The 25,701-nt window shown below is 38.2% G+C and overlaps 1 protein-coding gene across 2 annotated transcripts in view; it reads right to left on the reverse strand.

The window, feature by feature from the left end:
* LOC102215614 (protocadherin-15-like) overlaps positions 1-25,701 on the reverse strand; it is a 221,912-nt gene that overhangs the window by 102,645 nt on the left and 93,566 nt on the right. For both annotated transcript variants that reach the window (XM_005727493.1, XM_005727492.1), the window contains exons 4-7: positions 24,554-24,619; positions 2,127-2,287; positions 1,010-1,165; positions 18-137 (exon numbers count right to left, since the gene is read on the reverse strand). In XM_005727493.1, the coding sequence (XP_005727550.1) occupies positions 18-137; positions 1,010-1,165; positions 2,127-2,287; positions 24,554-24,619 (503 nt within the window). The remainder of the gene's footprint in view (positions 1-17; positions 138-1,009; positions 1,166-2,126; positions 2,288-24,553; positions 24,620-25,701) is intronic.

Here is a 25,701-nt window from a genome sequence, read left to right on the forward strand (position 1 = left end):
GCGATCTGTCCATATACCGGGTCTCCGGGGTTGTAAATGATGCTGTATTCTATATGTCCATTAGGTCCATCATCAATGTCTGTAGCACCATTATTTCCCGAGAAGCCAGTGAAAATTGTTGTTCCAGGTGGTGTGAGCTAGACAAAAATATGCAAGGGAAAAAGAAAAGTCAACAGCTCTAACAGCCCCCTGTGAGTACAACGTCAACTTACAGCAGAAAGAACATTCATATGGCTATTACTGCTGCCGCTCCATCCCATTAATATCCCCAAAAAATGGGGAAAAAAGGGAAAATGTTGGAGTCAGCAGCAGTCTGAAAGCTTACGCGCACTGCTGACAGAATAACAAAAAGTAAGTATGAGAACCACTGCTGTTCCCAAGAGCCCTTAGCAAAGTCCACAGAACCAGGCAGTGGGCAGGAGATCTTGTTCAGGGAAGTTGACAGCAATGTAGACTGACTCACTGTACTGTTAGGGCAGTTGCACGTGGCTATGATAACACACTGTGACAGGAATTTTGAACATGCAAAGCACACAAAGGGTGAACAGCAAAGAACAGAAGTTGTGGTTGCTTAGAACTCAGCGGGGAGCTCTCATTTAATCTCAAAAACATATGACTAGAAAGTCTGAAGATTTGATGCATTATCTTGAATCACTGCAGGTGTTGCAGGTGTATTTGAATAAAAAAAAAAAAAAAGGTTATCATTTCTAGTGCTCACTAGATGTATGCGAGTTGCAGATGGTGTAAATATCAAAGCCTAAACATAAATACTAAATATAGGCAATGAATAATACGCTGTTAACAACAAACAATTAACTAACAGCCATGTGAGTCGTACCATTATTTTAAATGTCTGACAAATTGTCTCAGATGTAAAGGAAAGAGGCATTAGATTTAAAAATCTGCCCCACTCTGCCTCACAGTTATCAAACATTTCTGGCAAACAGCAACGCATGACAGTACACTGTGTTTAAGATTCGTGCATAGGGGCAAGGAATTGCTCCCTTACCTCGTTTACTGCGACATAGTAGCGTGGCTGCTGAAAGCGAGGGGCGTTGTCATTCCTGTCCCTCACAACAATCCGTACCTCATGCAAGATGATAGTACCAACCAGCTGATTTGTGCACTGCACCTGAACCACGATGGTACTGATGGAGTTGGGGGGCTAAAAACAAATAACAAGAAAGAAAAAAAATGCTATATAACACTGTGGAAATTGTAGAGTTCTAATTCCCATGTTTCTTATATAATGGAGTCATAATAACCTACAGCGTATTGTATCTGACAGTTTGTAAAGAGCAATAGGCATACTTAATAACTTAATAACAACAGTGGAAAGCGACACAGTTCCAGTATGAACTCTGCTTGTTAGCTATCATGCTTGCATAGCATTGGTAAAACCTAATGAGGGCGATTGTTTGTTAGGCTACCAGGGGCAGCCCAATATTTATTTGTGAATATGCAGTGTAAGAAAACTATTATAAAGGATGAAAGTGCAAATACACTATACTGAAAGGCAGCATCTCATCATACTGCCATTACTACGCTCATCTCAGTTTAGCAGCAAGGGTCAACTTTCCACATAGTGTAATTTGGCTAACTAGCTCCCTCCATCGCTTCTCTTCTTTTCAGCTGCAGAGCTTTGTCCCACACATGTACTTCCATTATTATTTATTCTATATGCATTTATGGCATATTCCTGTTAATAGCTCCACATTCACCTCCTCTTTAGTCCGTATGATCTGAACACATGCTTTAAAACACCTTTTCACTATGACAGCAATACTATGCACCCTGCATCATGGATCCTTTACTGCACCATTTACACAGGTGTGTATGTACTTAGGACCTGTAATGTGTTGCACAGACACATGGACATTTTTGTTTTTTTGTCATTGAATCACTTTAAGGCTAAGAGTGAATTACCATGGCCTATTGACACAAATTACAAGCAACTCTGTTGCTACACCATATCTTGTGTTATTCTAAATCCATCTATCCATACATCTGTTTCCCAGCTGCATATTTGTTGGAATGGCTAAGGGTTTATTTTCTTACTGTATTGATGATTTGGCATAACTAAGGCAAGAGGAAGCTGAGAAATAAACCCTCAGTACTGTACTCACATCTCTGTCCAGAAAACGCCCAGTGCTGTTGAGGTAGAGTCTCTGCCGTGCTGGTTCCAATATCACCCAGTAGTCAAAATTATCCAACAACGTCAGTGAGATGGTTCTGCCTGGGTCTTGGGCACGGCCATTTATCTGCATGTTTTCCACCAAAACTGTACCTATAAATGAAGAGCAGTCATAAATAAATCAATGACTAAGATGTAAAAGGATTTTCACCTTAAATAATATTTTATTATACTATGCGGTAAACTGGTTTGTCAAAAAAATGCAATTAAATTGCTTTTTAAAGGACTCATTCTACATACTGGTCAAATATTTTGCTTTAAAAATATTTAAAAGCAAATAGGCTGGAACGTGAAGGTCATACAACTTTAAATGGCCATCATTAGGCAACCAGCAACCAACATTAACAGCAGCAGTCTGTACAAATTTTGTTTTTATTATGTGTCATGTGCTTAATATTGGGTATCCTTTCTCAAATAACTTTGCAAAGAAAAACATAAAATGATTTTTAAGTTTCACTCTTATATGAACATTCAAAGTCTGCCTTAGATAACTGAAAATACTGCCTCAGATCTCTGTGGACTATTCCACATATTATGTAGGCAAATCTCTAAAATTGATAATTATCATCCCTGGGAGCACAGTCACCTTCTGGTTTATATTTTACGGCTTTTAATCAGCGAGTAATTAAACTTTGCTACAGCCTCTGGGACAAATCCTGTAAAGCCAGTTAAATCTGAGGATTGGTTGACTCCTAAGTGGCCAAATTAGATTTTTGAAAAAAATAAATACTGGAAGCTTAATAATGCAGGAACTAGCAGCCAACCCCACGTCCTACTGCCCCAGCACCTCCTAGATGCTCAAGCCCTGAGCAGTTTTATTTAGAGCAACATGTACACAACACAGCTTTATTGAAAACACCAAATATGGAAAAATGGCACTTTACTGACGGAAATTGGGCAAACATTTTTTTTTTTTTTAAGAAAATGTCATTGCACTGGCCGTGACAGTTACACCGGTTATGTTCATTTCTTTTTGGGTTCTTGAGAGATACACACATATTGTGACATAGTGAGAGTATTCTTTGTGGCAGCCATCACAAACAACCAGAACCAAACACGAGTCACTGCTTTACCTGAAAAAGCTTTGAAATGAGATCCTGCTACGACTTTTACTAGTTTTAGCCACAAAAATATTAACACCCAGAAGATCTGTCCATGTCTTAACAACATTTGATGTATCATATCTTTAAAACATTACAACAATAAACACTCAGTGGCACTCTCCTTGTTACGGCTAGCTGTCTAAACTAAACCTGCCATTGCCTTTATCTGCTTTGTGGCTGTATCACTCAGTTTTAACACTTCTTGAAGAGAGTTGCACAGAGAGCACAGTGGGTGGGGGGGGGACATGTTTTTTTTTTCAGATTTGTCTCAGCTAGCTGCTATTGTGACATAATTTTGAAGAAATTTATTTTTTACGCATTGTGATTAAAAATATTAAATGACTGACATGAATTGTATTTAAGACAATCAGTTTGTCTTTATACATATACAATACAAGATTAATTGTTTATAAGTAGAGTACTGTGCAAATGTTTGTTTTTTCCTTATGTTTGCACATTTCAATAAATCCCTGCACCTATTTCACATGTTGTATTGTCCCTAGCAAAACACAAAGAAATGAGTTGTTGGCTCAAGATTTTAGCACAGCAGCTCAGCTAATGACCAAACATACCTTACATCTGACAGTGTGTTCATGCATTATCATTTACTGACATTTCAACCACTACCTTAATTCCAACCCTTTTCCATTCAGTACATTTTACATGTACCTAACATCATGGATCACGTAATCCAGTGATTTTCAAATGTGACAAAGTGTGAAAAAGTGACTAAAGTTTAGAGCTAGCAAACTTACAAGTATACATAGAAATTCTGCAGAGACTAAAAGCCCTTGACATGCCTTGCTAATCTACCAGCTGTAAAACGTAAGAGGGTGGTGGTATTTTAATGGGCTTTTTAATTGGTGCCCCCAACATCTTGTACTTTATCATTTCATAAAACTGGTTTAGTCATTTAGTCATTAGTCACTCAGACTCGAAGATCCTCAAGAAGGAGCACAGATGGAGTTACGATGGAAGCTTTTGCATTATAATTACAATACCCGCTGCTGCATTTTCATGCTCATATTAATGACTGCGATCCTCATCTGTAGTAGTCAAGGTTTGATGCATCCGTGTGTTGTGATCACAAGGACCAAAAATTATGTGTCTCCGTTAGGCCAAACTCAGCCTGAAAAATGGTTCTTCTAAGAATTTAATTTAAAAGTCAAAAGAGCCCCCTGTTGCTGGTTCATTAATCTAAAACACAGCTTTTCATAATATCTGCCTCAGTAACTTGAGTGGTGAGCAACATTTTTTTTTGAAACTCTCAGGTTGTAAATTACGCAGCTGATAATATTACAAAGGAGGCCACAGAGAGTCTTCTTTCTTTCTCAAGTTAATTGAACTTCAGTTTTTCTGCTGTGACAGCCAAAACTCCTAGTTTTTTGAGCACACCCTCCCTCAATCTCTGTCACGCAGCAAAAAGTTGTCCTCCTCATCAATCGAGAAGATGCCAGAGTCTGTCAGACCTGTGCAGACCTAGCCATGTGTTATATACGGTATGTACTAAATAAATAAAACAAGTCTCTTTAGTAGCCTGTGACTCAGTCAGTGTCATCTCTGGGCAGAAGCGCCTCTGATCTGGGCTTCACAGCAGACCAACTCCACAGAGACAACACAGAGAGCTCACTTTTATCCCAAATATCAATAATGCTGGCATCCATAGATGATGGCAGCAGATAAGTGTGGAGGCCCATTTCTGATAGGTTTCCAAGCTTGGTATGAAAAAAAAGTCAGTTTCATTGGTAGTTTCACTCATTGGTATTAGCATGGAGTCCAGTCCTTTGAGTTGTGGCCACAGTTTTCATTTTTAAAATGAGTTCATGGTGCCACAAGAAACCACATGAAAATATTAACAAGTTGCTAAACAGGAAGTTATCTCACTGCAAATGTTGCCAGAGGCTAGAACTTGCCAAGTACTTCTTTTATTTAACAAAAAGAAATGTGGTTAGCACAAAGACCTCCAGTAAGAAAAGATTTTTTTCCCCATTTTAATAGGAGTAGACAGGAAGCACATGCGTAGAAATGGTGGCATATTGTTGAAGAAAGGAGTTTGAGTGGAAATAGCTGCAGTCATTATGCACAGCTCTCTTCTGAAATTAGCGGGATAAAACACTAACAACAAATTCACATAAAAAGTCAGCTAGTATAAAAGCTAAACCAGATCAGGTGTTTGAAGGTTTGCCTTAGAAACTCTGAACAGTCCCAGAAATGTTTTGTGACCAAACATTGCTAAATTGTATGTATGAAAATGCCTATTTATCTATGTAGTTACTGGCTTTTTACAGCACTAAAACTGCAATACTGCAACATCTCTGGAAAGAAGTATATCCATTTCATTTGCATATATTTTAATATTTGATATGCAGTTACATGTATTTTCTCCTTTGTGTGGGAGGCAAGGTTTTACTTTCCTCAACCATGACTTTGGTCAGACCTGTCTCCAGGAAATGCATTGCTACTGCAGTTTAAGCCCACCCAAGCAATATCAATACCATCATAATAAGCTAAAATAACAAAAAAGTGCTAATTTCTGACCTAGTTTGCTACTTGGCATCTGATAAACAAGACACAAACAAGTAGCTATCCTGCCTTTTTTTTTTTCCAAAAAAAAAAAAAAAAAAGACAAAAAAGGAAATTTAGGGGGAAAGAAAATCCCCCCAGTACAAACCTTGGGAGACTGAATGCATAATTATATCGTTAATCCATCTTTGTTTGCATAATTAACAAAAAAAAAAAATACATATGATATTCATTTCAAAATTTTCATTTTTGGAGATTAAAATGAGGTAAGAAATCTATATGGTAAATGGCCTGCATTTGTATAGCGCTTTTCTAGTCCATAGGACCCCAAAGCGCTTTACACTACATTCAGCCCAAGGATATTTGGCACGCAGCCAGGAGGCAGCCTGGGATCGAACCACCGACCTTCTGGTTAGTGGCTGACCTGCTCTGCCACCTGAGCTACAGCCACTATACTGACATAACTTCATCAGTTACTTATTAATTGAATTGATTTTGGTATCTTACTGATTGCTTTTAAAACAAAGCACGGCCTTCATATATGCCTGCTTCCTGGGTGAGGTCCAGAGAGGCTCCAATTTTGGATGTTACAGAACAGTCTAAAGACTAAATGAGGCACGTGCCTCCATATTTCACATTCAATTCAATTATTAATATGAGACTTTTGGTGCTCTCTATTCCACAGAGCAATGCAACCTCTGAAACTCCTTAATGTTTGTGTACTCATTTAATTGTATTGTATGTATGTACGCATGTATATGTACTAAATATAGTAATAGCTGCAGTATTCTGTTACATTGTTCTCTATCAAATAATCTGTGTACTAAAAATGGTCAAGCACCATTAGGGAAGCATGTCTGACAATGCCATTGTTTATGAATACATGACAATTTAAAGAAGAAAAAAATAATACTAACTTATATAAACAGACAAAGGTTTCATTTTGTCAAATATGTTCACCCTTTTGCAGGATGGTTTACGTGCATGTTAAATGTGAAATAAAAACTAAAAGCTATCTATTTACAGTACATCTATTTACAAAAAGTCTAATTTTACACTTAAAATCTGCTAAGCTTTAAAATAAGGCATTTCTTTTAGAAAACCCACACTGTTTGACTTTCTTTAAAACTTCCTAATCTCTAAAATATCAAGGTAACTTCTCTGCCACGTCTCGCTGTTATGCCCACATACTGACTCCTGATCTCACTCAGGCACAGACTCATTAACACATACAGCACAGACATGATCACCACCTGTCAAGAGACCTACTGTGCAGCATACATTGCCAAAATTAAAACAGTGTATGTGTATTGCAGCCATCACTGATTGAGGAGGGATATAACATCACTACTAACTTAGCACTCCACAATTACTCATGATAGACTCTGACATGAAAAACATCTGTCGTTATGCATTTTGGTAGAAAACTGGGGTCAAAGTAGCAGCAGCTGTTTGCTTCAGTAAACAGTGATGATTCTAAGTGTTCTGTGAAACAATCTCATCCTCTGGGGAAATGTCAAGTGTTTTTTTTCTTTTCTTCCATTTTTTTGTTTTTTTCCCCCTATTGTGTGCAATAGGTCACATGGAGTCCTGGGCATATTTTTTTAAAGTTACAAAATTGGTCTTCCTTGCCAATATCACCACTTGTCATCAGTGTGTACAAATGTGAAATACATACACAATATCCCTTTCTGTTACTGAGTTATGATCTTGAATGATGGTCAGAAATATAGTTCTGCATAATATTGCGATTTACATTTTACAACCTCATCCAATTGCAAAATTTGCAATTGTAAAAAGGCTTTCAGTGGACCAACTGGTTAAACTGGTTTGACTGAATTGTGGTTTATGCCCAATAAAGTCCTGCACTAAATGGACCTTGTACTGGTTTACCACAAGGTTGCTTCAGTTTGAATGCTTACTGACAGTCAATACCAGTGCAAGCCGCTCACTACTGGCTCACAGTGACAGCACTAACATGCTGATGTTAAAATTGCTCTTATCAATCAGTCAATCAATTTATTTATAAGCACATTTAAAAACAACAGGTTGAAGAAAATGCTGTACATAGTAAAAATGCAAAAGGTAAAAAGTAGAACAAATACACACAAAGAACAAAACAAAAACTCGAGTTTTCAGACGGGTTTTAAAGATGTCAAGTGTTGGAGAGATCCTAATTTGAAGAGGCAGACTGTTGCAAAGTTTGGGCACAGCAATCAGAAGCCCTGGTCTCCACTGTGTTTTAGCCAGCTTCTAGGGACAATCAGAACAATTTATCAGCTGACCGGAGCAATCTATTTGGAGTATTTTTAGTTAAAAGATCAGAGAGGTATGATGGAGATAATCCATTTAGAGGCTTAAAACAAGCAATAAAATCTTAAAATCAATTCTATATAATACTGGAAGCCAGTGTAAACAAGCGAAGACAGGGGAAATGTGGTCGTGTTTACGTGTGCCTGTCAAGAGTCGGGCTTCAGCATTCTGAAGAAGCTGAAGACGAGAGAACAGAGCCTGGCTGATACCAAAATAAAGACTATTACAGTAGTCAAGCCTGAATGAAATGAATGCATTAATCACTTTGTTGAAGTCAGCAGATAACAAAATGTTCTTAGTTTTTGCAAGGGCCCTAAATTGGAAGAAGCTGGCTTTTACAACAGAATTCATGTGTTTCTCAAAAAAACTGCTATCAAAGAACACTCCCAGATTTTTTGCAACGAAATTCTGGAATTTTCCAGAGGGCCAAGGTCACCCATAAGAGAAAAACAAGGGTCTGAAGGTCCAAATAATACAATCTCAGTTTTTTGATCATTTACATTCAAAGAATTGAATGCAAACCATGATTTAATGTCATTGAGGCAGTCTAGCAAAACTTTTAGACAGCCTGTAGAATTCGTTTTAAGAGGAAAGTCGATTTGAAAATCATCTGCATAACAGTGAAATGAGATGGGAGCATGTAAAGGAAAAAAGGTACAGGGCCAAGGATAGATCCTTGAGGGACCCCACACGTAAGGGAGTTGGATGTGGATGTGCCACCGACCCTGACAGAAAAGCATCTGTCAGTTAAATAAGATCTAAACTATTCAAGTGCAACCATTCAAGTTCAAGTTCTTATGACATGACAGTTTACTATGTTAACATATTAGTTAGCACTAGATAACTGAGGACCTACAGTACAGGACAATCTCAATTTCTGACATAATAATGGTGACAGACTGGATGAAAAGTCAGGACAGAAACCACAGTACTTTAATATTTCACCATTATAGAGGCACTACACAAAAAGTCAAGGGGCCACTGAATCTGGACGTTATGTGTACAAAACTTCAGGTAATTAATCCAGTGGTTCAGATCAAAGTGGCCAGTCAACCAACTGACAAAGACACATACCTGGACCTTAACAGAGCAACGTCATTAGCAGACTATGACTAGCCATTCAAATATTTACAAAAAATACTTTCATATTTTCAGAGCAACTTCAAATATTTTCAGAGGATAACCAAATGACCTTCACCAAGTTGCAGAGTACAGCCCAGTTTATTCTCCTGAATGATGTAAGATAGAAATGATGCAGTAACATCATTCAGTTTGCAAGTTTGAAGTAGAAACTATAACGTTTTGCACAGGTTGAGAACTAGAAACTGGGATGAGTAATTCCTGATTGCAGTAATCAGGCCAAAATACTTGTTCAATCAAATATAATAAATGAATCCATAAACACACACACACACTTGTTTGACTGCATCAAGCACTGAAATTTACTGTGTGCCTACATCCCCTGATAACACTGCAGTGTAAAATATGGCTTGTGCACTGGTTACAGAATACACCTCACCTCTGCATGCTGGCTTGTTTGCAAATAATGATCATAGAAAAAAGGTCGGGAAAACTGAACCTTTTGGGCCAGCTGCCAAATATGGCTACTGAATCCCATGCTGCACAGATTTGTCACTCTACTTTTTTGCAGTGATGCATTGCTACTTGTTAAAGACTCTTGGTTTTATTAAAACAAGTATTCCCAGCATCTTACAATTTGTTGGCACCACAATATTTTCTGTTTCCAGAACTTTCTGGGCTGCAAGAGAAGCGTGTTCACTTTCTATTAATTCCACTGTATTGAAATGAGCTGCAATTAAGTGCACTGACAGTTTAGCCCTTAATGAACAAAGCGGGTGAGTTTAGGAGTTAGACAGCTTCTATACTTTCAGTCTTATAACTTTCCTGTTTGATTAAGCTTATAGTTAAGGGTTGGGTCAGGTGATGTTGAATTACCCTTCATTTATGTTGCTGTAGGTTCAGGCTGCTGTCGGACTTCCTGTGATCCAGTGAGCATTTCTTTCCCATGCGCATTTTGCACTGCTGTTGCACTGATATGCTCCATTGCATGGCATTAACTTTTGTTTTCTCTCCCATATTCTGTGTTCTGTTCTCGCCTCTTTATGCTCTTCTACTTTCTTCTTGCTTGCTTGCCATCATCACCAGACCTTTAAGTAACAGGATTTCATTTGACTGTAACATTGAAGGGCTTTAATCAGTAATAATAAAATAAAATAATAAAAAAATAACACTTCACTGTGATAAACTGCTAAAATAATTATTTGAACATAATAGTTTTTTTTTCTTTTCCTTTCATACATAAAATCAAACAGTATTACCCTAATGAATGACAGTAACTGACAGTTGCTAAATATTTCAATTAAAATGACATAAGTGTGAGTACAAATATAACTTCTCAATTTGTTTTAATAATCTTATGTCAAGTGCTGCAATTAGATATATAAATGAATAAATAAGCTGACTTTTGACAGCGCTGAGTATGCTACAGTCAGTCTCAACTGTTATAAAATTAGAAAAATACAACTGTTACAACAGCAGCAGCAGATGCCACAATGTAATTAAATTATAGTAATGAACTGACAAATGTGTGCATTCCTAATTAATTTAGAGTCTCACCCATATCTGCCAAATTGTTCAGATGATTTCCCTTGGTGTAATATTGCTATTCATTTTGAAACAAATGGGTCCAGCAAGAATTTTGACAGTACAATTTGCATAAATTCATGAATGTAAATGTTCTTTCTTGGAAATCATGGATATCACGTCCTCCAGAAAAGCTACTAAAGGGCCATTGATTTGATGAACTCACAGTTCAACCTAACAGGGGGTGCATTAGGGCACACAGCATTGGCATTGCAGAACCATGATGCCATATATAATAAGGTTAACAAGATCACATAAATATGCTGGATGATTGTTCCTCATCCATGTGGCTTGTATCCTGAGCTACTTACAATTACTTTCTTACAATGCATAGCAGGGGAGTCAACACTTACATCTGCTCCCTCAAAGCCCTATAAACAGGTCAGAGCCTGTAAACAAGAAACCTGTTGCCAGGAACTGCTGAGCAATGTCCATTTGCTTCCTTGGGTAATCAGGATTGGAATGTGAGACCAAGCTCTTTTCAAAAGAGAGTGGATGGCCTTGATATTTGACTCAGGCCCGATCAATGCTGAAATATCAGACAGCCTGGAATATATCTATGCTGCTATGGCGATCTATCAATGACATAAAGTCCAACATTTGAGTCAAAGGTGGGATGCTTAAGATGACATCCTCGTTGTTAAGAATGGAAAGTTTCATATGACTCTTTATGACTAATACAATACTTAAGATCAAAAGTGAAACACACAATGTTGCAGAGGTTTTAATTGTTTTCATTTTAAAGTTCAAAGTGTGCATTAAACTTATGATGTGAATGTGTGACTCACTTATTTATATATTATCTTAATCAGTTATGCATACTGTAGTGGGCTCAGTTAGTATCTCTACATTTGAAAAGCAGCCTCTCTGAAGCTCAGCGTTCAAGAACCAAGCTTTTTATCTGCAATGACATTCTGATTTACGGCCCGGAGCCGCTTCATTGATCATGAATGGAGGACTGACTTGATGCATTCCTTGAAATATGTCATATTATTGGAACTGCCATCACTTTAAAGCAATTCTATATCTAACTGTACATTGGCATGACATGAGAGATGGGGCAAGTGGATCTCTCAATTTTTTAAGCTTTGGGAAAGATTGATGCATATTCACCAACACAGCCAAAACTGTTATAGGACAGAAAAACAAGTTTTTTGATGCTGACAGCTACGTTTAACCCAGACACTGTTCCCGGTTCTCGTTAAATGACATCCAAACATATTTTTGAAATAACGGTCCTTAAAATTCCCGATTAACGTTCTAAGATAAACACACATAAACAAAAGTGCTTCGTTACAACTATGCCCATTTATTCAACAGCTGAAGTGAAACATTTTAAAAAACACATTTTCTAAACCTAACAATGTGGTTTGGGTGTCAACAAACAATCACCCTAATACTCTGCAGTTTTATCACAGCTATTGCGAATTTGATTATTGCAAGGCCTTAATAAACAAGCCAATTAAAATGCTTTACAGAAAATAAAAACATTAGCAGTTTTATCCAATAAAACAAGTTTCTACACATTGTATTAGAAATACAAGAACCCTTTAGGCCAACTAAGAAAATGTTTAAAGATAAAATTTGGCTATTAGTCGCATGAAAGAAAACACAATACATATGCGATCATTAATACAGCTTTAAGTATTCAGGTATATATAGAAAACATGAGTTTGTTGTGTGCATGTTACCACAGTCATAATGTCTACACAACAATAATTTTAATAATAATGCATATCAACACAAGCCAATAATAATCATCATGTCTTCCAGTCAACCTGTTTCTCTCATCTTTTCTGATTTGCAACAAATAAAATGCAGAAAAGATGATGAGGAATCAAAAGAAAAGTCGACATCTTGTCGATAACAATGAGCAAGTTAATATTGCAAAACTTTGTCTATTTTTGACTCTACAGTCTCAGCAGTTAAGTAGGTGAGACAGCTTTCTTTATTTTGGAGCAAATAACTTCTCAAGAACTCATAAAAACTTGATTTTTACCCTAACCCTAACCCGACTATAGGCACTCAATAATCCATATAATGATATTCTTAGACACAGTGCTTTCTGTGTGAATTCAATTTTATGGCAAGTTATCCAACATAACAGAAGATGATGAAAGATACAAAAAAGATATACACAATGAAAAAAATATATATATTTACTAATAAACAAAAGTGAAAGGTTTGACCTTTTAGAAATGTTGGTTTTGTGGTACTGGCTTCTACAAAATTCAATCCATCCAGTGTTTGTTCAGATTTTTCTGAATCTCAGACTGGCTAAAGCATCGTTGTCATCCCTTGAACAAAAAGTTAGAAATCGATTCTCTTTAGGAATTAGAGCTGGCAGTGGTGTGATTTAGTAGAATAAAACCTAAGAGGTGTTTTTTCGTCAATCTGCCACCACAATGACCCAGCCAGCCTCCAGGTGGTGAAACAAGAGATGTTACTGGATGTGAGGAGTCTGACTAGGGTAGCCAGTTTAAGCGCACTGGATTGAGCAAGTGAGTCAAAGGCTAGCAGAGGGGCCTGGGTTCAAATCTGCCCTCAGGCCTTTAAGTGCATGCCTTCTTCCTGGTCTTTCTCTTAGCTACCCTGTCGTCCTTCCATTGTCAAAAAGTAAATAAATCAATAATAAATAAAAGCTAAAAAAAAAAGTCTGAATAATTAGAAAAGGCAAATTGCATAAAATGCTTTATCCAACAAGTAGGATTCTGGTCATCTTATATAAAAAATAAATAAACAGATCAGCCTAAGTGGTCATCTTTCTATTGTTGCACAACACTGCACACTCTGCTTTTCAGATTGTATTGCTTGCTCCAAACATGAAACATGAATGGCCAATCATTTTAATGTCTGTTCAAACTGATGTGAGGATTAAACTAATCCTTGATCTCATTATATGTGTTTGAAAATGAATGACGAATCCTCTATATCTAATCAAAAGATGAATGTGAATTACCAGCTGACAAACACAAATATATCCAATAATACAGGCAGCACATATTTATGCTAAAGAGCATACTTAACTAAGTTTAAGGAGAAACAACCTATGCTAGTTCCCACACATATCTATAATATGTGTGGGATATAATGATATAATTCCACCAAAACCTTTGGATATTACTGTATATACAATGAATAACTAAAACCATGATTCCTTTTTGCTGATAATAAGCAAAACCATTCAAAAGAGTCAAGGCTGCTATTAACAGGGCTGAAGAACAATGCACCCACAGATACTTTCATTTGCTCCAAAAGCTCCCAAATCTTGTATTGCTCCAAGGACAAGCACTATGTTAATGCAGTGTTAAGTCATGAAGACGAAGAATTACAACGATATTTTTATTCTGACAATAACAAACGGTAAAGACAAACCAGTATGTAAACCAGCTCCCAGTTAAATCCTGGAGCCCAAGAGAAAAGCACAAACGGGCTGATGGTGTGCATGGACAATCGGTGCAGAGCCAACAGCAGGGACTAGTGAGTGCAGACTTTACCGATCATAATTTCTCAGGGGTACTGTTCCCATTGTTCCCAAATGACACATTCTGCTGACCCAGACTGTGTGATATTGGGGTTTTTTGTGCTGTATTGAGATGTGACAAAACAACAACAACAAACAAAAACAAAAAAAAACATTATCATAACGCAACATCATTGGCCAGTTAGCTAAATATGTTATAGCTAAAACAATTCAAACTAATCAGCCACAAGCTATAAAAACACCCATGAATAAAAGCACACATTACAGATGAACTAGCAGGAGCTGACAGCACCCAGAGAGGAACAGAGAAATACCCAAATACAAGTGCTACACAGTTCAGGTTGGTCAGGAGTCACTGGAACATGGTTGGTTATAGCAGCTGAAGCTTTAGTTGAAACTTAAAACACATGTGTTCCAGTACCGTAACTGTTTCAGCAAAATATCATTTATATAATAACGAAATATTCCATGTATGTGGAATCAACCTGACATGTTTTCTGCATTTCCTTTCTGCAAATGATGCCATTAACAATGCTGGGTAACATTGTTAACGCTGCAGCTTTAAAAAAAAAACCAAAAAAAAAAAACCCACTTCTATTCTCCCGTGAGTTCTACATCTCAAAAGATAAATGTAGGTTGAAAAGCTTATTTATATATGTAAACCGCCTGGACAGAATGTCTAAACAATTTTCACACTTATTTGTTGACCAGGTTTTTCTGTGGCGCTGCTTATGTAGAGGCCAAACTTTTATAGATTTAAGTTTCCAGGCTGCCTGTGTGCACAATACAGTGTGGAAAATAATCATTCTGCTCTATAGTCTCTTCATGTATAGGCTACTACTGTGGGATTCCCTTAGAGAGATGTGAATAATAAAAAAAACCCCACATATTCCATGATGACACTATTAATCTAAGGTGACAATCCCATCATATTCTTGGGAAAACCAGCTGAATAATGTAGTGAGGGATGTATGCTAACATCAGCCAGCCTCGGGACTGATAAAACAGACTCTTTTTTTTTCTGCTGCCTTAAAAAAAAATGTAGTGAGAGAAAACAAAATTGTTTGGGTGAGTTAAGTATGGAACGTTTAATTAACATGTTGTGATTTTCCCTGATCGTGCATAAAGTAAACACATTATCTTAGATTAGGCAATTTGACTCAGAGATTATTTGCATCTCAGAGGCTGAGCATTTTTCATTGATATTTAAAACCCCAAAGAATTCAAGTATTTTCATGCAAATAATAACACAGTGCAGCACACAAAAAAATGAATGGCCTGCTTCTATGGTGTAATGAGGATAAGCACAAAGCGATTTACAACAAGAACAGATGTAATTATGCTGACCGTTTATCTCAACAATATACTGTAATTGGTGTCTTTATTTGCACATCAAACACTAAAACATGTACTCCACTTCTGAACAAAAAAATAAAAAATAGAATTATCACACACACTAGTCTAATTAGATGCAAGTAGACAGTGAGGTACAGGCTGTTGCAGGCCACTGTCAATCTGATTAACAAAGACTTTCGGTGCCTGGAAAGCAGAGAGTTTATAATAAATTGAACCAAATTAAAAACAGCTTGTTAGGCACAAAATATACAGAAATATATAAATGTATTACTGAGGTATTCATTGTGTACTGCATGGAGTGTGTAAGTGAGGCTCACTGAATGCCCTCCCCTCCCCTCCTGTTTTGCTCTCTAATCCACAAGGAACAGGTGTTGTGCACTAATCCGGGCCTTTTAGCTACGCTCTAATTATATGTTGATGACCTAGCAATCATGACAACTGGCCGTGATCATAGAACTGAGACCAATCTTTGTTTGTGTCTGTGTATGTGCACACGTCTAACACAGAACGGGGAACATAGCCTTTATATTGAATCCTTAATCAAACATCTACAGAAAATAATTTTCAAAAATACATAAATGTTCACAGACTATAACGTTACTACAACAAGCTATATGCACTCATTTCACTAATGCCCACATGCATGTGAACAGAAGCCAGCAAGACTCCTTTTGTTTGAGCAACAGATGTACAGATGTACAAAAATAAATTGGCCACTTAGGTGTCTCGGCCTTAGTTTGTCCAGATGTTTCCTCTTCTGCTAAATTGCACTTATTAAGCATAAAACAAATACCCAAGATCCTGCTATGTAGAATAAGAGCTATCCCTTGAGTGGCTTTGGATTTTTAGACACTTTACTAAAAAATTCTAATGTTAAATGTCTGCGATTGCGAGTGAGGAATAGACTAATACTAAACAAGCACCAAGACAAAAAAACAACCCTGCAGTCCAGGGTTAGGGTTAGTTTTAAGGTTGCGTTAAGTGAATGTACTGTAGAGGGTAGTCAGCTACTGCGTACACCAAACCTAATAACTGTTGTGGCAGCAAGAGCTGCATTTGTGGTAACTGGCAGGAATTATGGCAAGTCGTCCGGGTCCTGACGGAGCAAAGCAGCCCCCAGACCATCACAGTACCACCACCATGTTTGATTGACATGTTTGCTGTGACGTAAGGTTTACATCAGATATAACAGAGCTCAAAAAAATTCCGCTTTTGTCTCTTTAGTCCACAGAATATTTTCACAAAGGTTTTTTTGATCATCAAGATATTTTCTGGCAAATTTGAGATGAGTCCTCGAGACTCCCTTGATGAGTCGTCTAGTACTGTTGCTGTATTTTTCCTAGGAAGTTCACTGTGATTCACTGGACTCCCAAAGCCTGAGAATTGGACTTTCCAGACTGACTGACGTCAATAACTTTGCTTCTCACATGTTCTTGAGTTGCTTTAGATCATGGCATGATATATCCTTTGTTGAAATCTTTTATCTTTTACTGTTTCTCTGCATAGGTAGGTTTGGATAGCTTTGTCATCATTTAAAAACTGCATTTTCTATTTACTCAGTCACCTTTGTGTAATATTAAAACGTATTTGTATAAGACAAATATACAAAAGAGAAGACAGAAATCAGGAGGAAAATGCTTTTTTCTGCACCCTTGAATCTGGTGAATTTCAAAACTAAGAAAAGGTTAAATTCTTATCAGTCTTTTAGGTTTGAACTTCTCTGTTCTGAAATGTACTGCTAAGCCAGATGGTTTGCAGTCTTTATCTATGTGTTCTACGGTAGGTTCTACTAGACTCAGGTAATATACTGTAAAATCTGTCAATAATCTCTCATCGCTTTGTGCCTGTTTTTCGTAGGTATAGAATGGATTTCACAGCAGTAGTATGGTAGTGCATATATTCCTTTATAATGAAAAAAGGTGGAATAACAAGTATTTGACTACATAAATGAGCCTTTATGCCCAACTAAGTGTGCGTGGAATATAAACTGAAACTGAAGTTGTTAAAGTCAGGAGAAAACTGATTTAACAAAAGCATGCTCTGCACAACAACAATCATAATGCTATTATGAAAAGCACATTATAATCTTATTTGTTTGCTTTTTTCATCGTATTTGTGAATTTAATGACAGCCCCTGCCAAAATATAGCACCATTCTGCATCTGAATAGCAGTAGTTTGATATATCTTCTTGTCACTTAAGTGATGAAATCATAAGTAACTCTTTTTTTGTTTTCCATTTATACTGTTGAAATGCAAGCATAACAATTATATTTCCAGAGTACTGATCTCAAAGGCAGCTCCAGCATTGCAGGGACAGTTTCAGTTCAGGGCAATAGTGGAACGCAGGATCTCATCTTTCTCTTGGGATCAATAAGTTTTCAACACACTTGGAGCAAGACTTACAAATTATACCTGTGCTATTTGTACAGGGTGGTACTGAAAGTCCCACACATCAATTTGCTCCCTTCCAGACAGCTACTATTGTTTGAGTCCAGTCACATTCAGGACTAAAAGGTGTTTGAAGATTCATCTTAGTGAAGCAAAAGAAAGTGTTACATGCCTGGGGGTGTTTCACCAGACACCTACCCCACTGTTGGGCAAACCTTAGACGAATGTTACTGCCTTCCAGGTGCAATTAATTGAATAAAATTACTTTTTTTTTTCAGCTTTTCAGCTACAACCAAATGTGGCTCAATTTTAATTGAAAAAACTGATCCCTAATCTGAAGTACACGTTTAATTCCCAGCCAGTGCAAGCATCTTTAGTCACTGTGTCATAAAAAGAAAAAGAAAAGAAATAAGTCGACATAAAGAAAGAGAAAGCCTTGAAACAGACCAACTATGCAACATGTTGATATAAAGGAATGAAGCAACTTGAGAGGATGATTGAACTAATGACAACCCTGGTGGAGACACACAGTCTGAGGGATTGAGTTCACTTTAAGGAGAGAAATTAATGAGTCCTTGGTGGCTGAGAAAAACACACACGTACGCTGGATCTCATTAATTGTTTAAACATAACACATTTAACACTTACTAAAAAATGCCTACAAGCCCTTTGAATACCAGATAACCAGAATACTCCTGGTATTTTACACACGTGGAAACCCTTCACCACTCAGCACTCACTGAAGTAGTCATCACGGATGAGCTGAGAGACCTTTAAAAAGACATTCAGCAATGACACATATTGTGTTTGCCATTTGTTCAGCTCTCTCAAATCTTTTAATTCCATGTCAAGGTTACGCTGTGCTAGTTATCGTGGGTCTTAAAACCCAACACACCAATGAAGCAGCGAGGGGAAGGACTTGACAACAAACCAGAGAAAACAGCTGAAGTGCTCCACAAGTTTTAAGTGACTCACTCATCTTCATACAGACTCTAGTGCTGTATTCACTCAATGTGATGCAAGTTCAGAGACAAGCGTGAAGAAGCGGAGGAAGGAACATTTTATGAATTGTCTTATTAAAATAACATGACCTTATGAAACTAAAGAAAGTTAGTTATTCAGTTTGCATGGCATTATAGATTATATTGTTAACAGTTTGTTAATAAGACGGCCTTGTCATAACAATAAGTGTAAGTCAAGGTATATCTCAGTGGCTACGAGTTTAAGCTAGACCTCTCCCCAGGATTTGCAATACACTCACCACAATGCAAGCCCCTTGGCCCTCTGGGTCAGAACATAATATTTTTTTCTTTTAAATATAATTAGAGTAGAAATAAAGAGGTTAAAAAAAGTGTATCTATAACAACAAAAAGTGAAAGAAAACCAGGCAATTTTTTAGACTTAATAACATCTACATGTAGTTGATCAGCTAATATTAGTACTCTTTGTATTGAATAATTACAGTAGGTTAGCTCATTCAGCAACATATACAGACAAAATTAACCATAACTTGGTGTTTTCCCAGCAACATATGGTGTCTATCCCAATATACTAGGAAGTAAACGCCCCGGTCTCTCTCTCTCTCTTAACAGTATGGCAGCACAGAAGTAATAGTGCCAGATGCACCTGTGGAATTTAGTGTATCCTAACCCTCATCCTGTCAACTGGCTAATTCAGTTTGTTCCTAATTATGTCACCGTTTTAAATTTTGCCTTCATTGGTCCTATGCGGGTGGTTAGCACTGTTGCCGCACAGCAAGAAGGTCCTGAGTTCAATTCCACCATCAGGCCGGGGTCTTTCTGTGCGGAGTTTGCATGTTCTCCCCGTGTCTGCGTGGGTTCCCTCCGGGTACTCCGGCTTCCTCCCACCGTCCAAAGACTTGCAGTTTGTGGGGATAGGTTAATTGGATAATCCAAATTGCCACTAGGTGTGAATGTGCGAGTGAATGTGAGTATGAATGGTTGTCTGTCCCTGTATGTTAGCCCTGCGACAGACTGGCGACCTGTCCAGGGTGCACCCCGCCTCTCGCCCTATGACAGCTGGGATTGGCTCCAGCACCCCCCGCAACCCTGAAAAGGATAAGCGGTAGTGAATGGATGGATGGATGGATGGTCCTATGCAAAAAATATTTTGGCGTCCCACGGGACGAAAAAAACAAAAATAAAACCAAAAATAAAAGGAAATATATATATGCAATTACTGTTTACCAAAACCTTTTGGGTCAAACATTAAATTATACAGTATCAATGAAAATAAGATAACAGTATCAATGACACTTCATTCATTCATGTTGAAGGGAAAAGCCTCTGTTATCATCTACATGGGGAAATTCCCAGACTGGAACATTAGAGACATCGCTGTTTTTACCTGAAAGAGTGGAGACATTTCCAGATTGTGCCACACATGAAATGGGAACTAGAGTTCCTACACCTCAAGCCCCAATCCAAGCAGCAATAACCCTCCTGGGAGTGAGGAAAACACTATCTGCTGATGTGACTGCCCAATGATCGGCCGGAAAATCTACTCCAAAAAGATGTTACCTTTGGTCCCGAAAACAAAGGTGGGAGGTAGAAACTGTTTGCTTCTCCTGTCACATTACAACATGCCGTGAGCATAGCACGTATAGTGCATATAGTGTGTCTGTAGCTTTTTGTTGCTTTTTGTTGTTTCAGGTAAAGGCAAGTCACATTGTCAGGCACAAGTCAGACTCATTCTTATTGGGTGCCAGTCTCCACCAAGGCTGCCCTTTGTCAAAGATTCTAGTCATAATATTTATGGACAGAATTTTTAGGTGCCGCCTAAAAATTTGACGATGTCAAATTTGAGGATCTCAGAATCTCATCTCTGCTTTTTGCAGCTTGTACTGGGATGGTGTCTGGAATAAGAATTAGCAACTCCAAGTTTGAGGCCATGGTTCTCAGCCAGGTCAGGTCGGGAGCAAGTTGCTGCCCCAGGTGAAGGAGTATGTTGGGGTGCTGTTCATGAGTGAGGGAAGAATGGAGGTTAAAGACATATTGGAGCAGCGTCTGCTGTAATATGGACACTGTACGCTGTCTGTTGTGGTGAATACACAGCTGGACGTGAAAGTGAAGGTGTCCATTTACAGGTCTAGCTTTGTACCTACTCTCTCCTATGACCACAAGCTGTGGGCAGTGACCAGAATAATAAGACTGAAGATACAAGCGGCAGAAATAAACTTCCTCCAAAATGTATTGAGCATGGTCGTTCAGGAGTTCTGGGCATGTCCTGGAGGAGGCCCCAGGGATGACCCAGCACATGCTGGAGAGATTATATCTCTGCACTGGTTGATTTTGTGATCATTTTAGCTATCTTAGAATGGGGTGAAATTCAATTCAATGAATTGAAAATCACAACAACAGTTGCTTCAAGGCAGTTTATATTGCAAGGTAAAGAACCTGCGATATTACAGACGATTGCTGATTTCATCATAAAAATATGTTTAACTTGAAATTACTGAAAAATTAAGCGATGCCAAAAATCAAACACCAGTAAATAAGCTTTTAAGTAATAGCGTGGAGCATAGTTTATATGTAGGTATAGATTTTCTTTTGACAAAATATGCAAATTAACAATAACTTGCAATAAAAAATAAATAAAAATCTTTACATGACAACCAAATAAGTAACAACTTGAAGTATCTGTGGAGGATTTTTACTTTGATTGTGTTAGTGCCTGTCAGCACTGATCAAAATGCAACTACTTATCATAGTTCAGACTGGATCTACCTTAGCAGCACACTGCATTTCATTTTGCTAGATTGACTTCCCTTTATGAAAGCCCTTCAGTAACACTCACTTATGATTTCCTAAACTACGTAAACTGCTCGATAAACAGGGGGGTTAACGGGATATTCACACGCTTCAGGCAACAGTTGATACAAATCGCGAATTTACAGAGCCAAGTTCAGAGAGAGCATACTTATTTATGGATACTCCGATTCCTCGCTGCTGTTGCAGGAAGCTCTCTCTCTACTCGATTCTTTTCTCTCTCCACATATGCAGCTGCCCCTAAACAATGAGATAGAAATCTCTCCAATCTGATTAAATGCTTTTGGATCAAGCTCATGGGCTGAATAAGCAAAGGAGCCTATAGAAAACAAGCTTTGTCTTCCCAATTGTGATCGACTCATGGAGTGAGTGAGACTTTATGTGTCGCGCCTGGCACCTGTCAGTGGATCTGCAGAAGCAACAGCTCAGATAAATTAAACATGTTATGCTTCATTTGAGCAACTGTGCTGCTATCCGCTCCTGATTTCTCTCCTTTTTCTAAAATAAGAACCTCCAAGAACAAAAAGGAAAGAAAACGAAAAAAAAAGGAAACCGAAATGAAAAAGGACAAGAAAATGTACTTCTTTCACAACGTCCATACCAAGTACTATCCTCTTAGCTGAGTCAAATATAAATCTTCACAGACAATCAATAAATGAACAACTCCTGATACAGCGCTTTGACAGTTGCAAATGTTATTATGTTTCTGAGCAGCACACCTCCTCCACGGGGAACCGTATACTTTTTTTGGCTCTTCTGCCTCAGATCAAATTTGTTCTTCTGAGAAGGCAGGGGGAAGAGGATTATATATTTATTTGTTTGTCTATCTTTTCTGACCCTGACCAAACAAAGCCAGACAGAAGAGTGATTATGTTGTTTGCTTTCCCATTCACACACATGAATGAATGTAAAGGCAAATGCTTCGAAGAGATGGGATCTTATTATGTGCCATTTGTATGGTTTCTGTGTGACAGAAGAGAAGAAATGAAACACATTTAGATGGATAATTGCTTTGGTCAATAACGGCAGGTTTCCTGTTTTACATTCCATTATGGTGAGGATGGGCTCTGCCTGTTTCATCACAGAGAGATAAATAAAAGGATGGTGGAGCCAGAAGAGACCCATATCCCAGGTAAATGAGAGCTTTATGAGGAAGATTAGTGCAAATCCCTCACACAGTGCATAGGCACATGTGGGGCGAGAGAGGCTTTCGGATACAGGCTTGGCTACCTCCATCTCACAAATTCCCCCAGCAATCGATCAAAGCCCCAAATCACAGCTACACACACACACACACACACACACACAGGAAGGAGTAGGTGAGACACTATGACGGCCTGAATTGTTTTTTTATTGCGCTGATGAATAGGTGACCTGATCTGACACAGAGACAGTCATTTGTACTCTCGGGATACAAATATTCACATAATGTGCATGCATTTATGAACATATGATTCCTCTCTGTAAGATACACAGGCAACAAAAAACAAACAAAAACAAAAACAGTGCCCAGAGTGCATACAGTGTACTCTGTAAGTGGAGCATCTGTGAAATTGTATTTTGACTGTATAAATAAGCTCTGGATGCCATCTGTACTGAGAGCTGCTCATTAAACTCTGTTAACCTGCAGTACTAATATCTGCAGGGAGAGATGAGTGAGACAAAGACACACCTGCTCCATTTAGGGAAAAGCATTTCTCATTCCCTCAGTGAACATATAGCACCTCCCAAGTAACAGTTACCACATGCAGGCACATATTTACATGTAAAGACATACTCATCATCAGCAAAATCCAGACGGCAAACACTCACAAAAAAACAGAGACTGCTATAACGTAGAAACAGTTAACGGAGAGGCCAGAGAGAAGATGAAGGGAGAAAAGAAGGGGAGGAGCTGAACAGTTTCACCTGACCCACTCAAACGCTGCATGTCTGATCTATGGTTCAGTGATTTGTGTACTGCTGAAGCACAGCTATACAAAATACAACCTGTGCAGGGAGCAGACAACTCATTAATGGAGCCCCACATCACGTCTGTATGCCAAACACCATCTGTATTCATTCAGATGCACACACACAGGCATATTTCTGATTCACCCTGGGAGAACAGTAGCAAAGTACACATCGAAAACGCAGGGAACCGATCTTTAATTTAAAGCACAATAAAAATTATGACATCTTAGACATAACATCTCTTATAACCAACTATCAGTATCAAGTGCCATCAACTGTGGCTGTAGCTCATGTGGTAGAGCAGGCCACCTACTAACTGGAAAGTTGGCAGTTCGATCCCAGTCTGCTCCAGTCTACGTGCCAAATGTCCTTGGGAAAGCTACTAACCCTGCGTATGAATGCGTGTGTGAATTTTAGATAGGAAGTGCTTGGGTCAATGTACAAGTTGTGTAAAGCACTGCTCAGCAGCAGTGCTCAGATTAAGTAGAAAGGCACTATATAAGAACCATTTACCATAAACTACAAGTCCACACTAGATGAAAAATTATATTATAATAAAAGCACTTTGGCATAGAAAATAGTGCTTGAGTGTATGACTGGCTGAATGAGGCTTATTTAGCTTGCGCTATATAAGTACCAATCTATGTATTCATGACAAAAAACACTCTGTACCAAATCCCAACAGTGCAATACACAACCTTTAAGTGCAGTAGCAATTACCATACATTGGAATACATTGTGACGTGGGAATACAGACAGAAACATAGGCGTGAAACTGGCACGTACCATTTGGGCTCTCCTCGTCAACAGTGACTATGGTTGCAGGGGGACCAGGCCGGGACAGCTTACACTCTGCGTATGCAAGAAAAAAAAATTAAAAACTATGTCTGCATATGATATTCATTTAATTCTGGTTACATCACCAGAATGACACAATGATAAAGAACAATAGTGAACACCTAAAGCAGAGATAGCAGTCTTACCAAACTGGGAATATAATCATTTCATATATACACTGCTCAAAAGAACAAACAAACAAAAAAAAACATTCAAGGAACACTTAATCAGTTTAATTTACTTCATCATCACCAGTGTGTGAATGTGTGTATGAATGGGTGGATGACTGGATGTGTAAAGCGCTTTGGGGTCCTTAGCGACTAGTAAAGCGCTATACAAATACAGGCCATTTACCATCATCAACTCAATCAGTTAACTTAATCAGTTAAGTAGCAGAGGGGGTTGTTAATCAGTTTCAGCAGCTTTAGTGTTAATGGCATTAACAACAGGTGCACTAGAGGGGCAACAATGAGACAAACCCCAAAATGGGAATGGTTTTAAAGGGGGAGGCATTTTCCCCTCCTCATCTTTTAACTGTATTTTAACTAATTTTCAATTTGGCTAGGGTCAGTGTCACTACTGTTAGCATGAGGCAATACCTGGACCCTATAGAGGTTGCACAGGTAGTCCAACTCCAACAAGAGATTCTAAGAGACAGGAGAGGTGGACAGGCCCTAGAAGGTCCTTAACCCTTCTGCATGACCAGTATCTGCTCCTTTGCAGAGGATGAGCACTACAAAATTAGCACCCCAGCAGGCCACTGGTATGAATCTCTCTGAGGGCCTCACATCCTCTAGTGAGCGCTGTGCTCAAACCCTGCAGTTCTATATAGAATAGGGGGACATGTTTAAGTTAATCCAATTAAATTTTGACAGAACACCATTTTTTTCACTTTGATTTTCGAGGTCTCTTTGAATTTAGCCCTGTGAGGTTGATCAGTTTCATGACAGCACACATTACCCAGTGCATATCAGTACAGATATCCAGCATGATTTGTTTTGCCTACTGTAATTTGATGTGTTTTCAAAGTGTTCCTTTAACTTTTTTTGAGCAGTGTATTATATTTTCAAATAATGTCTAAAGATTTAGATTTCATG

This window comes from Pundamilia nyererei, unplaced genomic scaffold (genome assembly GCF_000239375.1).
Source record: "Pundamilia nyererei isolate P.nyererei 1_Seehausen unplaced genomic scaffold, PunNye1.0 scaffold00024, whole genome shotgun sequence".
NCBI lineage: Eukaryota > Metazoa > Chordata > Actinopteri > Cichliformes > Cichlidae > Pundamilia > Pundamilia nyererei.